General features: G+C 36.3%; 2 protein-coding genes across 6 annotated transcripts in view; one reads left to right on the top strand and one right to left on the bottom strand.

Annotated features, from left to right (window-relative positions):
- Positions 1-1,896, bottom strand: part of LOC145693070 (trichoplein keratin filament-binding protein-like) — a 61,729-nt gene extending 59,833 nt beyond the window's left edge. For 2 of the 5 annotated variants that reach the window (XM_081768743.1, XM_081768742.1), the window contains exon 1: positions 1,681-1,718. In XM_081768743.1, the coding sequence (XP_081624869.1) occupies positions 1,681-1,703 (23 nt within the window). In that variant the 5' untranslated portion in view covers positions 1,704-1,718. The other 3 variants (XM_081768744.1, XM_081768745.1, XM_081768746.1) reach the window with 3 other exon arrangements.
- A 153-nt stretch (positions 1,897-2,049) lies between these two features.
- LOC145693069 (spliceosome associated factor 3, U4/U6 recycling protein-like) overlaps positions 2,050-17,976 on the top strand; it is an 81,545-nt gene continuing 65,618 nt past the window's right edge. The window contains exon 1 of the mRNA XM_081768741.1: positions 2,050-2,217. Coding sequence (XP_081624867.1) covers positions 2,062-2,217 — 156 coding nt within the window. The 5' untranslated portion in view covers positions 2,050-2,061. The remainder of the gene's footprint in view (positions 2,218-17,976) is intronic.

The raw sequence follows: 17,976 nt of genomic DNA, 5'->3' as shown, positions 1-17,976 counted from the left end.
TCACTTAGGTAAGTCTTTACTTTGACTCCAACTGTGACTTTAATCGGTTCTTATAGGTTCAGTTACTTCCTGGAACTGTTTGTGCGTGAGTCACTTGTTAGAACTGTTCGTGCCTTTGGTGTGACGGCTTAGTTCATATTTTTCCCACTAGGTGTCTGTGTAGTCATATGGTAGTTGGTTAGTAGTCACATGTTCTGTGTGCATGTATGTGTGTGCTGCTGTTTGTGGCATGCGGGAGCGCGTAATTGAATTGGTTGAATTGAGTTAGAGAAAACCTATCATAGTTGTGGTTTAAACTGAAGATATTTTCGACGTATTCTAAAAGTGGGCGTTTATTGGTTTCTTGTTTGTAATAATAGCAAGTGTGCTCGGTTTAATAAAACGACGTGTGTGCGGAAAGGAACATTTTTCAGTAATGTTGAGTATTGTGCATGTGTTCTTGGTATCTTATTTTTTCGTGTGTGGAATCAGCAGTTATGAGTTCATTATTCATGAGATTTCTCCTATGGCGAAATGGTGAGTGTTTTCTTTTTTTAATTCATATTATTTTTATTCTTGATTTGTTTTGCATTTGAGTATTAGGCAAAGTATTTGGTTTGCTACTGCTTGTCCTATTGTCTTGTTGAGATGTATTTTTTTTTCTTTGTCATGCACTGATTTATGATTAGAGACGAGTGTTTTTTTTTAATTTTTCCCTTCTTATCTTAGCTTTATAGTAGTGGTGTGATTATTTATTATTATTTTGGATGTTTTTATGGTACTTGAGCGGGAGGGTTGGGGGGCGGTAGCCCCCCATTTAGATCTCAAAATTCATAGTCACCGCTTCACCTGAATTGATGTTTAGTAACATTGTGGCCCTTGTACTTATAGTATAATTCTTAACTTCGTATAGTAACATTGTGGCCCTTGTACTTATAGTATAATTCTTAACATCGTATAGTAACATTGTGGCCCTTGTACTTATAGTATAATTCTTAACATCGTACATTACTTTCACTGTGTTAGTAATTGTAATCGATTCATGTGATCCGGTTCCGGGAGCAGTTTAGGAATGATTCCTAAACTGCTCCGGGAACCGGATCACATGAATCGGTTGAAGTCACAGTTGGAGTCAAAGTAAAAATTTGCCCTCACTTATTTTATACACCGTAAAGCACTTGTACCAGTAATGATTTTACACTAGTAACTCTACACTTGTAAACCTGAATTACTTTGTATAAAATTGTGTCGCCTGCAGAAATATGTTTCTTATGAATATAACTTATCATACAAAGTATTTAATTACACCTGTATATCTTCCAAAATGTGGTTCGCCGAAACTACACTAGCACTGGTTCCAGAATCCTGGTCTGCATTCCAATTCTAATAAGTATCACCTTGGTTAGTAACCCGCCTACACTCGCTATTGCTCGCTTGGCATTACTATGTGCATTTAGAATTTATAAACAAAGGTACAAATCTGAGGAACCTATCTTATCTATATGTGTGGATCAGCATTCTAGAACCCTCTCCTTATTAGTTAATATTCATTGATATCGTCTGCAGACATTTCTTAATAAATAAATATGCCTTTTGCTGCAGAACACTGTTTTATCTGGTGCCTTTAAATTTAACCTACACTTATGATTACTCGCAATTTGAATTTGTCACATATGTTTAACTTCAATATGTCTTTCTTACTAATAACGTTTCATGAAGATCATTACTTTCCTTATAAACGAAAATAAAATATATAATTTACAAAAACTTTACCACTTGTCAAATCAGCCACTTTGCTCGTTTCAAGGTTGTCAGATCACGTTGAAAACTTTTACATATCGACATAAAGGAAATTCACTAAGTGCCTAATGAAAACAATACACTAAGCTTCTATGGAAAGTGAAGTAAATTAAGGTATAAAATTTATAACAACAGAATTAAGAACAAGAATAAAAAAATCTCATTTCATTTGAATGAATTGCTCTAAAATCACAATTATTTTAATGATAACAAAAGATCTCTGAGAAGAAGAATCTTAAATGAACATGAAGTTCAATTCGAACATAAACAAGTACGAGCAAAATGAATACAAACATGGCGTCCGATAAGGATAGCGAGCCGATGGAAGCTGATTCCGCAGAAGGTAATGAGGAAGAAGAGAGTAGTAGTTCGTCATCAGAGGAAGACTCAGGCAATGAAGAAATAAAGGAGAAACAAGCAGAAGAATTGGAAGCAAAGGTAATAATCCTAATACGTTAATTCAATGTTAATTTGCACTGCGGTAGTAGATGTACGTACCAAATTCTAATGTTATTTTAACAACTGTGATAGAATTCTTTATGTTCATGATTGAGTTTTTATGTTTTAGTTAGAAAGCAAAAGCGTATTAATTTAGAGATGCCCAACATTGAGGTGTAATAGACCATACTTCAAAATGAGGGTAAGAAAAAACACTCGCCTTGAAGCGAAATGAGGAGTATATCAACAAAAGCACTAGGCAAGTTCTATCTTTCCAATTACAATATAACATAGGGCCTTTGTATCCCAGAATAGGTCCAGTATTTTCAGGCTTCAAAACGAAGATTTTGCGATTTATCAGGAAATTCATCGTCATTACTTTAGAAAGTATTTATTTTAGGATTCCTACGAATACATCGTTTTGCGTGTAAATAATGCGTCAGGGACCATGCCACAAAAACGATAGTGTGAAAAACAAATCAACATGCTATGTAATAGAGTGAAAGCAGTAGCGCAGTAGGGAGGTCCGAGCGGAAGCGAGGGGGTGCGTCCGTAGGGAGCAGGTGCGCCAGCGATGATGGATATGTGCGTAGGTGCAGTTTTACTATATGGATGCATAGATTGTAAAATGCACAGAAAAATTTGGGCAAATCTTTAATTTGCCCATTTCATATTAGAGAACAGAACTCAACCAACCTCTGCGGTGCTTCTAACCCGTTCCTACTACTACTGCTACTTATACTATGGATCCGTATAATAAAACTGCTCGTGTGCGTAAGCGAGGATGTCGCTAAAAGTATAGGTTGCCTTCAGTTAGTTGCTTTCGTAACACATTTAGACACTTCCATATTCCTACAGCGTCCGATATTATTGTTTCATTTCTTTGAATTCTGTCCAATGCAACAGAGATCGGCTTGAGAGTTTGGACCACGTGTCCTACATTTCTTTCAATATTTACATTTTTCGGGTAATAATTTTGCAGTTACGGTAGAAAAAAATTATACATATCTGAACTGAAAATTGTGAATATTAAATTCTAAATTATCGATTGTCATTGACAATGAATTCTACATTGTCAAAAATCTTGACCCAGTAATTTTAATCTTAAAAAAAGTATCCGGTTTAAACTTGCATCCTACCTGATCTTAAAATATATGAGCTACGAACTAATAAACGGAACAACAGTGACGAGGTTGGCTAAATGTTAATTTTAGATTCCTTATATGGTATCGTCTAAGAGCTATCTACTAATAAGGAAACAAACACGATTAGTGATTATAATTCGTCACATTATTTAATGATCAATAATATCCCATTCCAAGAAGTACGGAAATCTGATCTTAATAGTTCAGTATGTATCTTACTTGAATCATAAACTAACTTTCATCACTACACATAAACCAAGTGATCCATGAAAAACATTCTTTCTAATTATCCTATTAGCTGGCATCACTGCCGCTACAGAGTACGAATTAAGTTTTTTTTTTTTTTTATTTATTTATTTAAATTGGATTAGAGTTTCAGAATGCTCAAAAGTACTGCATTTTGTTTCAGTTCAAGGAAAAATAAATTTGATTTAAATCATTGATTTTTTTTTTCAAATCATGTGATTTAAATCAAACAATCCTGGTTCTGTTAGACTTCCGATACGTATGCATAACATAGTTTGGAAGTATAGTAAACCTAGATATAAGGAATATTCTTCATCAAAACTATTTTCGTGCAGATTAAGAGTATGGGAATTTCAAGAATTGTTTTACATCAGTTATTATGCCCTGAAGAATAACTGGGACCACGGTGGTTCAGTGGCAGAGTGCTGGTGTATCGGGTCCCGTTTGATTTCAGCTCGCATAAAGTGAGCTTTATGATGAACAAACGCCATGTGCATGGGTTTTCTTGGAGTTCTCACGTTTCTCCCACTTTCTTCATTACAGCATTTCGTATCCGGTATACCTGGGGACGTAAAATTGGAAGATTTCATTTCATTTCTAAATAATAACCTAATGCATTCTACAGCGTTCTATTCTTGGCTAATACCCAATAATAGTGTACAGATTGATTATATGCTTGGAGATTGATATGCCATAAAATAGATTATTCATGAAAAAAAAATGTACCAACATCTGCCAGCTAGTCACTACAAGCAAGAATGATATCTGCTTCGTTCAGATAATGTTCCTCATGATATGAGACGAGACGAGAAGTAAAGTTTTTTCGTCTCGTCTCCTAAGTTTAATAGGTCTCGTCTCGTCTCGACCCATGAAGGCTTTTTTCGCTCTTCTCTCGAAATTTTATTGCTCCGTTTTGTTAATTTATGTTTAAAAAATGTCTTATTTTTCTTAATTTCAGCTAGAAGTTTTCACAACCGTTCCGCGTCACGATTGTTCCACGAATAGTGTGATATAAGAACATTTAATCCACATTTATTATTGGAGTAAATTGTATGATGACTTGGATATTTTAAACGTAGATATATGCTCTTCATTGCTTTCGTACAATCATTTGTGTTGTACGTATGATGCGAAAACGTAATAATGAATTTATTTCTGGGGGTATTAGCCGGATAGCTCCTAAATACGCCACTGATCAAAACATATTTTTCATAATTTTTAGTCCATAAATGCAAGTTACCCTTCATAATTTTACTAAATACGTATGTTCATTGATTGTTCATATAGAACAATATCATGGTGATGGAACAAACTTTTTAGTGCTGTATCTCAGTTACATGAGTTACAAGTTATCCCCCTACATAAATAAGTTCTTCGTTTCTCAGTTAACAGGTTTTATCCGTAAATTTTCCAAAAAGTGGCCACCTCATTCTTGTTCTGTCTCTATTTACTTTAATATATAGTGAGCGTGAAATGTGAAGATCTATTTTCGACACAAGTGTTAATAAGCCGGGAACTAACTACTTATCTATCTTTCTTTTCCTCTTTGAAAAATTGATGAAATCACTTTTCTGTCTTGTAATTTATTTATAATAATTATTATTATTTTCCAAGTTTACAGTGAATATTTTAAACATTCTATAGAAGAAATCGCTACTGCAAGGTTTGGTCCCCGCGAGATTTTGGATAGCTAAGTTTTATCCCACGAGGATCTGGCCAGGCTAGATTTCACCCGACAAGATTTTTTTTATGTGAGATTTTTGCCAGGCGAGATTGTGGGCCGTGAGATTTTGGTTGCGATGTTTCATCCGCAAATCATCAACAAATCTGTTGTATTGGATGGTCAGCTACAAAATAGAAGTATGCACGAATGTGGATATATGGACCAATATACCTTACTGTGGATATATTTTTATTGATTCCATGCAATTTGTGATCATTCCACTTTGCGACAAGGCCATTACTTTTCATGTGTCCCAAATTTGATTGAGAGTTTGATAAGATTCCTCAGCGGAAAATAATAATTCCAGTTTGCGACCAACCTGTAATTGGTTCTTTATATACATCAGGAGAGCAGAAGTGATACACATTACCAGGTACTTTTCTCTAAAATTATGATGTGTTATGAACTACTTAGGGAAAACAAGAATAAACGTCTCTTTGTTCAAAAGTGACGCAATTGTAGATTCCTAAGAAGTAACCGTAACGTTGGTAAGGAAACTGAGCCAAAATACTATATGACACACACACATACATTATATATATATATATGTATATATATAGGGTGAGTCAAAAGTCCTTGGACACCTGCATAAGTTTGAAAATCGACGGGAAAAGTAAAAAGTGATGATGGGAACAGAGGTTTGATGAGGGGCCGCAAACTTTGGAGTGTATGTCATTCATGGCCGCCATCTTGAAATCCGCTATTTTGGATTCAAGTTCATTTTTTTTTTAAATGGGAAGGGGTGTGTATGACATCAAAAAACACTAGCTTGAGTTCAGGAATTTAGTGGTGTAATTTGTTTTTTTCTATCTTATACAGTTTAGAAGTTATTAATGTTCAAAGGTGGGAAAGTACCTTGATACAGACCCAGTTCTCTCTTTGTTCAAGGTGATCTAAAATGGGTCTGACACGTGAACAGAAGATCGAAATCATCCTTATATCAGGGGAACGCATCTACCGAACAATAGCAGCTGACTACAACAGACGGCACCCAGACAGAGAACCGGTATCGCACAGCACGGTGGCTCACGTGATCACCAAATTCCGGGAGACGGGCTCTGTTCAAGATAGGGCACGTAGTGGGTGACCAAAGACTGCCACCAATGAGGAAACTGCAACGGCGGTTGCGACGTTTGTAAAAAGTCCTAAACGAAGTACCCGTCTTGTGTCCCTAGCATGTGCAATAAGCCAATCCTCCGTTGTCCGGATATTGCACGCCAATCAGTGGCATTCTTAGAAGCTGTACATGCAACATAAACTGAACGAGGATAACCCTGATCGCTGGTTGGAGTTCTGCATGTGGGCTACTGAACAACACGAATTGGATCCTGCGTTTGCCAAGGGCTTACTGTTCAGCGACGAGGCGTATTTCACTTTGAACGGGGAGGTTAATCGACATAATTGTCGATACTGGTGTGACGCAAATCCGAACTGGGTTGACCCGAGTCCAGCGAAGGTGATGGTGTGGTGTGGCATATGGGACACCCGCATCATTGGACCATTTTCCATTTACAACACCTTAACTGCACCACAGTATCTGATGCTGCTGCAGGACCTTGTGTTTCCTGCCACACTGAACGCTGACGGTATTTTCCCATCTTATTTTCAGCACGATGGAGCCCCTCCACACTATGGACTTGGTGTCCGTGAATGGTTGGATGAACAACTGCCAGGGAAGTGGATTGGTCGCCGTGGTCACTTGGAGTGGCCGCTCAGATCCCCTGACTTAACGCCCCTTGATTTTTATCTATGGGGATATCTTAGCAGATAGTGTATACTGAGACAATCCATGATTTGGGACACCTGGAGGAACGCATCCAACAAGCTTGTGACCAAATTTCTGGAGACATTTTCGTCCGTGTGCAGTCAGAGTGGTTTCGGCGACTACAGTTGTGCATTGCACGGGATGGACAACACGTAGAACATGTGACATTCAGTATCAATTTAATTTCCCACCTTTGAACATTAATAACTTCTAAACTGTACAAGATAGAAAAAAAAAATTACACCACTAAATTCCTGAGCTCAAGCTAGTGCTGTTTGGTGTGTCATACACCTCCCTTCCCATTTAAAAAAAAAGTGACGAATCCAAAATGGCAGATTTCAAGATTGCGGCCATGAATGACATACACTCACAAAAGTTGCGGCCCCTCATCAAACCTCTGTTCCCATCATCACTTTTTACTTTTCCCGTCGATTTTGGAACTTATGCAGGTGTCCAATGACTTTTGACTCACCCTGTATATATATAATTCTGTAAATCACGTTTCCAGTCAAAAATCAAGTAAAAAATATTTCATTTGTTTACCTTTGGAATACCGATATCTGGTCCAAATGATCTAGATCCTCAAAAGTATTGTAATATTTATTTATTTTGTATATTACTGTTACGCACACGCCTGAAATGCCATGATTTGTTCTTTCATCTTCCCAGATATTTCTTTTAAAGTTTTTTTTTATTTTTTAAAGTAACATTTATTTTGGAATGCAAAATATTGATGATAATGGTTTTACAAGAATTTTGTATTCCTTCTGTCGTGTTTCCTTTTTTCACCTCGCAAAAATCTAGATTTAGGATCAGAAATGGTTGAAAAATGAAAATAGGGAAAGTTCACCCTGTTTGACAAGTCTTGTTATAAAATAAAGTAAAAAGGTGTGTAGGCAGATAACGTTCTCTCATTTGTGACAGCGACCAGTCTTGCCTCCCGCAACGTTTTCTTTTTCCGAATCATATAATCAGATTTTCGACTAACATAACTTTTAAGATATCCATTCTCCACATTATTAGATGAACGATCTTTTCTCATTTCGTAACTTGTTTCCCTCCCCTACCAACCTTCTGAAGATCAGTGGGGAACAATGGTGTGAATGGATCAGGAGAGCGTGTTTATTTCTTCTCCTCCACGAGTAGGAAATCAAACCCTGCTGATTGTGCAATACCTAAATGTTGTTTCCAGCGTTGTCACATTTCCTTGTAAAAAGTAATATTAATGAATTATAAGAGCTAGTTTAAAAATAAAAAAAAGTGAACATGTAGTATTGGGGTAGGTTAACATCTGGGGAAAGTGTAAACTGCATAAGACAAATAGTTTTCATAATATTTTGGAAAGAAGTTCACCATGTTATTATATAGGGACTGATGATCTGGGCTCAAAACGTTAGACACGGCGTTAATTTGTTCTATAATTATCTCAAACTAAGGTTTTTTTTTTTTTTTTTTTTTTTTTTTTTTTTTTTTGTTCATTCAGTACATTCAGAACTTTGAAAAGAACTTACGTTGAATCTTGTTGTATACCTTAACTTGAAAGCATCTAATTCACCCAAGGAAAGTCCAAAATCTAATAAAAATCACTTTCTATGTGATCACATTAGTGGTAACAATAATATACTAACAAAAATCTCAAAAGCCCAGGTGGGTCCAACCCTGCCGTAAACCGTAATTGGCATGCAGAGCACATCTGCCACACCTTTCCGCTTCAAGCTGCCATATTGCAACTACTACACACAAGGACGAGTTTCCCTTTCGTATCTAATCCACCTTCCACTTTGCTTATTTTACTTTTCAGAGCAGAACTTGCTGAGTCAATCTTTCTTTTAACATATGCAGGCTTGCTGTGTGACGGAATGACATAGAATTTTAGAGGTGACTCTCCTAATGCTGTAATTGAAACATTAAGATACTCTACAGTTTCGTTTTTCGCTACAGATTCTTCTAATACTGATACATCGTGTTTACTACATCCAGCTAAGTCTTTGCATTCAAAGAAAATCCCAAGTTTGTTTCTGCAATTACCGCATATCTTTTGTCCAGTAATATCCTCTACAAAGTCAATGTTTTTATTAATTTCAGTAGCAAAGTCAACACTTACTTTTCAAAAAGCTTTAGTGATTGTTCTTTTGTGGCAATTAAATGTGTCAAAACAACTTGTCTGATAATGTTCATACTTTTTCAAGTAAATGTTTTGTTCATAAACACTAGTTAACAAATCCACAACTGATTCCACTCCTTTGGGATAACAATTCTTACTCTGATGCACTGATAGTGGTAATACAATGTAATTTGACCACCCGTGTTTAGCTGTTTTTGTGGCATTCACTTTTAAAAGAATGAAATCTTTAAGTTTTACGTCCCGCGGTTATGCCGGTTAGGCTAAAGGAGACGGTGATGATGAGGAATGAATGAAATGGTGGAATGAAGAAAGTGGGAGGAAACGGGAGAACCCCGAGAAAACCCACACACACGGTGTTTGTCCACCACAAAGTTCACTTGGCGAGGCCTGGGATCGAACCCGGGACCCCAAGCACCAGAGGTGAACGCTCTACCACTGAGCCACCGCGGCCCCGCATTTACTTTAAGTTTCCTTTCCTACATTGCACTGTTGTACTTCACTTCGCGACTTCGTTGTCGGCTAAATTATCACTTGACAGCACGAACAACACTATCTTGCAGCCACCCCAATAAGTATTCAGTCATAAGCACTCAGTACGATATAAACATCTACACAGAAACACAGCTGAAACCGAAATAAATATTACTATATGGCCACAGTGTAGGATCAGGCAAGATTAGACATGTTCCTACTCGGATTGATCAGACAAGATTTTTCACGTCAGCTTGGTAGTTCAAGACGCAACTTGCATATTCGCGTTAATTAAACGATTTTCAATTCGTAACTAGTCCTGCATTAGATTTGATAGTTTATGGTGCATCGTGTACATTCACAGATAAAAGTTCTGAGATGAAGGAATGACATTTTGACACTATAGATACATACATCAACAAATATATTAAATAAGTGTATACTCTTCAAGTCACACAAAACTTTGCATTATGACACTTTAGTTTGTGCTGTTAGGTTAAGTTTGGTTGGCAGAACTTATATCTGGCACTGGCTTCCCCTTGACTGTTATATAACCTTTATTTCTACGTTATTTATAAGATAATGGACTGTAGATTTGGAAAATTAATTCAATTTTAACATTAAATTCACTTTGATTATATAATAGTTCGGCAAGCAGAAGAAACAATATTATAAAATTTCGAAAATGAATGTTTCTAGCCTGGTTATTCTGCTTCTCTGAACCCCCCACCCCACCCCACCCCACACACACTTCAACACACACAACACGTATACTTAGTGATTACGTGAGACCTATATGACTAAATCTCGATTAATGGCAACTCGATTCAATGATAATTTTGAATGCTCGAGAGTAATAATGTGCTAATACCTTGCTCGCATCAATGACAGTAACACTTTAGAGATAACACGAGAAGCTGGCGCGTTGTCCTTAAAAGGTTAAACGAGACTTACTAAGCGAAGCATTCAGAAAAAACATGTATTTTATTTTACAGAACATACCGGTACCTTAAGGTTCAATTTAAAAAAAGAGCAGCAAGGTACTTGGTGCGCCTCACAGCGATGATGCGCATGACGTAAAATTAGAAATTTACACAAAGGAATAACTATTTTGAAGTGCAAGGATCCATTTTTCTCCCTTAATGTACAACAATCTTGATTTTTTTTTTTTTTCATTCATTAGCTCTACAGGCTTAATAAACTTCGGGTAGAAATTTCCAAGTGATACATGGTGTAGATACTGAGAAATGAATTTTTGTATTAAGCTCTACAGATGGCAAATATTAGATGCAGGGTTTGAAAAAAACCGGGTATTTTTGAAAAAGCCCAACCCACCTGGGCCCATATGGGTTTTTCGGGTATTTTCGGGTTTAATTGGGTTTTTTTCGAAATATTTCAATGTCTTTGGGGTAAAAGTGTTCAAATTTGATTTATATTTCAAGATTGTCATTGTCGCAACTTGCAACAATATTCTGTTCACTACTGTTTTGAAAAAAAATGACCGCCATTTTGAAATTTTACACTGAATCGCCGAGAAAACCTACATGGCAAATTTAGAACGTCTTGCTTCTATCCTCAAAATTTAAACTTAAAAGTCCGAAAATTGCACCCTGTAGCGTGGATACCCTCTAGTTGAAAAATGGCCGCCATTTTGAAATTTTACGTTGGATGGCCGCCAAAATATATATATATATAGCTAATTTAGTGTGTCTCGTGCTTCTACTCTGAAAATTTCTATTCAAAAGACCCAAAATTGCGCCTTGTGTGGATACCCGCTATTTTGAAAAAAAAAAATGCCGCCATTTTGAAATTTTACGTTGGTATGCCGCCAAAATCTATACAGGAAATTAAGTGTGTCTCGTGCTAGTACCCTGAAAATTTAAGACCGAAAGTTGTACCCGGTAATGTGTGTGTGGTACTACCATGAGCAAAATAAATGACGCGTCTCTTTATTTTGAAGTTTTTTGAAAATATCTCCGTTTTCTTTATATGTTCGAAATTTCGGAAGGTTTCCCCAGCAGGACAGGTTAATAACAAACCCGTTTTTAATATTTGTGTTAGATATTAGCTTAAAATAAAGAAATTAGAAGCAAAAAACATTAAATCGACAGAAATCTCGAGAATTACCAACTCTGCTAAAGTGGGAAATTTTCAAGAACACGAGGGAATTCTGCATTTCAACACGAAGCAGCGACATCTATGTCATTGAGAGAAATGTGGATTAAATCTACAAACTAAACTTTTAACGAATATTTCTAGTATGTCTTATTATATGCATTATCTGCAAACTCCAAATATATGAATATATGCTAAGTATTAACATAAAGATAGAGCAAATAGTGGAAATTATCTATGGAAAAGGACGAATTGGTAGGACAATCGTAATGAAATATCGTCTTTACCGGAACAGACTCAATTCACGTAAAAAGCAAATAGCTCAGTTAGTTAAAGCAACGAGTCTGTATGCTGAAGGTAGCGGGTTCGATCCCCTGGAAATGCCGTTGTCATTTTTATCACTACACTACGGTTATTTTATTTATTTTTTTATGTGGGAAAGAATCAAATTGTAACGTATGTGTAAAACTCATGACGATACCAAAAAAAGAAAAAATGCTGTTGTCGCACTTTCACTAGCGTCCCTAATTTTGTTTGCAAACAGTTTCGTAATTATTTCCCCTGTGCTCACTGCTCACCATATGCTCGCTGGCGCATAACGAATGTTTCCCAGTAAATGTTAATTCTAATTTGGAGAATTTTATAAAGTTTCACAATATTTCTCACTAGATAGTCTTCTATCTACGTGTTTGGATATTTTGATAACATATGTCCCTATTAAATGTTTTATTTTCCCTAGATGTTTAATTACGGAAAAGTTTTACAATGTATTTGTATTGAATTGAAATTGTTTTGAATTTACTACATAAGGTAAGTAGACCCAAGGAGGAGAACTCAAGTAATTGATATTCTACGTAAAAGCAACCTATTGTAGAATGATGATGCTTCTTACCTTCAGCACATAATCTTTACGTTAGAGAGTCAGACAGAGAAAAATCCTGTTTTTCCTCCTCTATGACCACCCATCTTAAACCTCTACATATCGTTGTTCGTCTCACAAAATTTCGGTGCTCCAAAAACATTCAAATAATAATAATAATAATAATAATAATAATAATAATAATAATCCTGAATATGCCATCCTTACATAATGTAAGGATATCTTAGTTTCCTAGTTTAAATCTTAAATATCTTAGTTTAAAATGCTTTCTTTAGTACTTATTTGAGCAACCATGTAGGAGGGGGTACGACTTTTTATTTTGCCCCTCTCATTTCAGTAGCCTTCCAACAGAAAGTAATTTTTGATAAGCAGGACAGACAAAATGAATAAGAAATATATTTACAGCATCCTCTCCCCTTTCATGATTGGAATATCACGTAATATTTTTTATTCTACGAAAGATGGCCCTGTGCGGTTAGGGGTAGGTAACTAAAAGAATACCTAATATATAGCGCCCCTTGATTGTAATATTGCCGCTTCTTTATTTGTACGAAGGAGCCCCTACACAATCAAGGGTGACAAAAAGAATAGGAAGAGTGTCTATTGATTCCAGTGGTGGATCCAGCACGAACTCCTGGGGGAGGGGAGGGGAAGTGAAACATTCTTTTGATGATGTGAAGCTGTCACAAATTACCACTTAACTAAACTAAACAATAGTGGGGGGAACCGGAACCCAGTCAGTTTAAATTGATGTAAAAGTTTAATTTTTGGCTTCATATTAAAGTTTTGGTTTCAAATGAGAGTTTCAGTCCAAGTGGTCAATGATCAAATCTCGTGGGGCTCTTCAGTGTAGGCTAATACGGCCCCCTTATGAGAAAAGGCAAAATTGTTAACATGTTTATAACTTTCGAATTTTTCGTCCATTTTAAAGAAATATTTTGCTTCGTATTAAAGTGTTGGTTCCAAATGACAAATTCAGTCCGAGTGGACAATGATCAAATCTCCGGGGGGGCTCTTCAGTATAGGGGGCTACGGCTCCCTTATGGGAAAAGGCAAAAATATGAAAATGCTTATAACTTCCGAATTTTCCGTCTATTTTAAAGAAATTATTGGCTTCATATTAAAGTCTTGGCTTCAAATGACAATTTCAGTCCGTGTGGACAATGATCAAATCTCGGAGGGCTCTTCGGTGTAGGGGTTTCGGCTTCTTTATGGGACAAGATTCACGTAGTTGATATTGCAAAATTGTTTTATATATATAAGTGGAAACTTGCACCATTTGGTTAATTTTACCTCTTATGTTTTGCAGATTCATATTCCAAGCAATAGTTACTCCGCAGAGCTAAAAGAAGGCACTTACTAGTTTCATTAAAATGAAATGTCTTTTATGAGAGGAGCAGACGAACGAACAGGCACCCAAACGTTGGTTGAGTCGTACGGTTGAAACTCGTTAAGCTCGCTTCAATTATTATTATTATTATTATTATTATTATTATTATTATTATTATTATTATTATTATTATTATTATTAAAGCTTTTTGCTCCTAATTTAGTTATTTTACTTTATTATTTAACGAATATATTGAAAATTGTCAGAGACACGTATGCAGTAATTTATTTCGGGAGGGGTCCGACTTCAATATTAGGATAAATTATAATAAAATTTTAAAAGATAATCCCCAAAATTAGGCTAAATTTACAGAAAAGTTGGGGTTTCAGAGGGGGTCCGGACCCCCTGGACCCACCCCTGAATGCGTCCTTGTTTGTCAGTAACATTTCCTCATTTTGAAACCCTCAAAAACTTCGGATAGACTATATAAAGGAAAACGAGTTATTTTCGATAAAATATCACTTCAAGGAGACGCGACAGTTTTATTGCACATGGTGGTATCCAACGTTCACAAGGGCAAGAATTCCTTCCCTTTTATTCTTTTGCTATTGTGCTGTATCGAAAGGTCAGGTTTGTAACATATTACTCCTACGAACAAGCATGACTGGCAGATAGGAATACTGAACACAACTCCAGAGAAATGCATGCTGAACTTACGTCTTTACGCTTTGGTGATTTGCCCTCAAGGTCAATCGAGTGGTAATTCAGTTCCGTCTCTGTTCTTAAGCCATGTTCGTATTACTTCGAACAGTTTTGATAATGAAAAGCATGCCTCTTAATATAACAGACTTCTTTCGCGTAAGAAATCGAAACTCAGTTGGTCAGAGCAACTAGTCTGTAAGAATTAGGTTGTTAGTTAGTTAGGAGCCCAGTACGAGTAAGGGTTTTTATTACTATTGTTTTTATCTTTTTTATGTGAGGAAAAATCAAATTGTGACATCCCGATATCAAATGTATTTGATTAGGTAGCTTTGTCTTAGCTAAACTTTAAACATCAGTAACTGTCGAAATTATTTCACTAACCGATCACTTACTGAACATTTCAAACACGTCAAACCAGTGGCATAACATGAAGGTTAATCTCTCCTCCGCAGTCCTTAGTTATGCGTCCGTACTTTCAAGGGCGGACTAAGGGCCGGGCGACTGCCCAGGGCGCCAGAGAAAGAGGGGCACCAAAACGAGCCTCAAAAAGTAAATTTTATAATGTGCTTTCTACTGACGTTTTTGGTTTATATTCTTGTAAAGTAGTGGCAATTATATGATCTTTTTCCATTTCACTATGGAAGAAGAGAGTTTCATAGTACTAAGGGGGCTGTATCGAAAAATTGAGAGATGGCATGTAGAATAAAGAGTGCCGGGAATTAAGTATTGTTTGTTTGTTTGCTTGAGTTTAGCGTTCCACGGTTATGCCTTAATGGGCAAGGGAGATGTGGATACTAATTATAGTGGAATCCGAACCACTTTTATCGTTCAACAGTAATCCACCGGGAATTGGACCCGGTACCACAGAAGGCAGGCGTGCTAGCCACTAGACAAGGGGGGGTGGAGTTGGTATTGTTTATAGCGGGCCATATTCTTTGTGAAGTTTTCCTAGGTAAGGATTTCTTTTTGAAAATGGGTTTAAAACAGGGGCGTCATTTAGGGAGGGCAGGGAGGGGCATTTGCCCCCCCCCCTGAGTTTGAGATGTATATAGAGTTTATCATTAGAATAGTAGTAAATCAGTGAAAAACGCGAAATTTTACTTATATCAAGAGGTCTTGCCCCCCCCAAAGCAAAATCTGAAATGACGCTCCTGGTTTAAACTATTAAAAACACTATGATAAAATGTAAAATATAGGCTACTACTAGGGGAAGGGCGCCAAAAAGTCACAGGAATAATAATAATAATAATAATAATAATAATAATAATAATAATAATAATAATAATAAATATGAATGTCTTTGGAGAGCCGAAAGTATGTGACACGAATCATTATAGGTAGAGCTTTAAGATGAGTGGTCATAGGGGAGGAAAAACAGGATTTTTCTCTCTCTGACTCTCTAACGTTAAGATTATGTGCTGAAGGTAAGAAGCATCATCATTCTACAATAGGTTGCTTTTACGTAGAATATCTGTTACTTGAGCTCTCCTCCTTCGGGCAACTTTGCTTATGTAGTAAATTCAAAACAATTTCAATTTAAGACAAATATTTATAGAGAAAATTAAACATTTAATAGGGAAATCTGTTATCAAAATATCCAAACACGTAGATAGAAGACTATGTAGTGAGGAATTGTGAAACTATAAAATTCTCCAAATTAGAATTAACATTTACTGGAAAACATTCGTTATGCATCAGTGAGCACAGGGGAAATAATTACGAATCTGTTTGCAAACAAAAATTAGAGACACTAATGCAAATGCGACGATTTTTTCTCTTTTTTTTTTTTTTTTTTTTTTTTTATTGGTATCGTCATGAGTTTTACACATATGTTACAATTTGATTCTTTCCCAAATAAAAAATAAATAAAATAACCTTAGTGATAAAAATGACAACAGTCCTTCACGGGATTCGAACCGTCTACCTTCGGTATACAAACTCGTTGCTTTATCTAACTGAGCTATTTGCTTTCTTACGTAAGCTGAATCTGTTCTACAGTAAAGACGATTTTTCATTACGATTGGGCTAACAATTCGTCTTTTTCCATAGGTAATTTCCACTATTTGCACTATCTATACGTTCATACTTAGCATAGATTCATATATTTGGAGTTCGCTGATAATGCATATAATAAGACATACTAGAAATATTTCGTTAAAATTTTCGTTTGTAGATCTAATCCACGCTTCTCTCACTGACATAGATGTCGCTGCTTCGTGTTGAACTGCAGAATTCCCTCGCGTTCTTGAAAATTTCCCACTTTAGCAGAGTTGGTAATTCTCGAGATTTCTGTCGATTTAATGTTTTTTGCTTCTAATTTCTTTATTTTAAGCTAATATCTAACACAAATATTAAAAACGGGTTTGTTATTAACCTGTCCTGCTGGGGAAACCTTCCGAGATTTCGAACATATAAAGAAAACGGAGATATTTTCAAAAAACTTCAAAATAAAGAGACGCGTCATTTATTTTGCTCATGGTAGTACAGGCAGACAAACGAACAAGTATAGATTAAGTCATCCCAGGAGCCTTAGTAACGTTCGCCAAATATGAATACCAAATACATTAATTTAAAACAAAAATATTCATGGCACATACTTTACAGCGTAAAATAAATCATTTTGTTTTTGAAGTTCACTTCCGATACTTTGCGCGTTCAATTACGGGAATTTTTCTAGCACTAGCAAGCGGTTTTTTCCTGAAAACGTATTTAAAATTATTAACAAAGAGATAATTCACTAGGGATGCGCACGAGACAAGATTTGAGACTGTCTCCTCTCGAAAATGTGCTGTAAAAGTGATGTCTCGACTCGAATTTTGTCAGGAAAATTCCGTCTCGACTCGTCTCGTGCGCATCCCTAGTGTCATTCCCATTTTATAAAAGGGTTTCAAACTGCCTTAAATGAAATTAAATATCTTTCAGCTTAAAATAAATAGTTTTTGTTGAAATATTCAGTTCCGATGCTTTCTGCATTCAATTGCGGAAATTTTCCGAGTACTTCTTTCACGACGTGTTTTCCCCGAAAATGTAGCTTTCTTTACTGTACATCGACACTTGAATTCAGCACTCGAAATAGTAGTTACATACAGGGTCGTATCCAGAAGTAGTAGGACTGATTTTTTTTCCTGCGTCCTTGGAAACAGGTGTCGACCGGCGGTAGTCGCCTGCGTGCGTTAGTTGAGTGTGGCCCACTGTGTTAGTGACCTCCTGTTGTGACGCCTCGTCGTCAGTTGCGATGGAGCGAAATTTGGAGCAGC

This window comes from Thermobia domestica, chromosome 8 (assembly GCF_964235325.1).
Source record: "Thermobia domestica chromosome 8, izTheDome1.hap1.1, whole genome shotgun sequence".
In the NCBI taxonomy this organism is placed as follows: Eukaryota; Metazoa; Arthropoda; class Insecta; order Zygentoma; family Lepismatidae; genus Thermobia; species Thermobia domestica.
The sequence above is the reverse complement of the archived record's forward strand: the minus strand, read 5'-3'. Positions and strand labels throughout refer to the sequence as shown.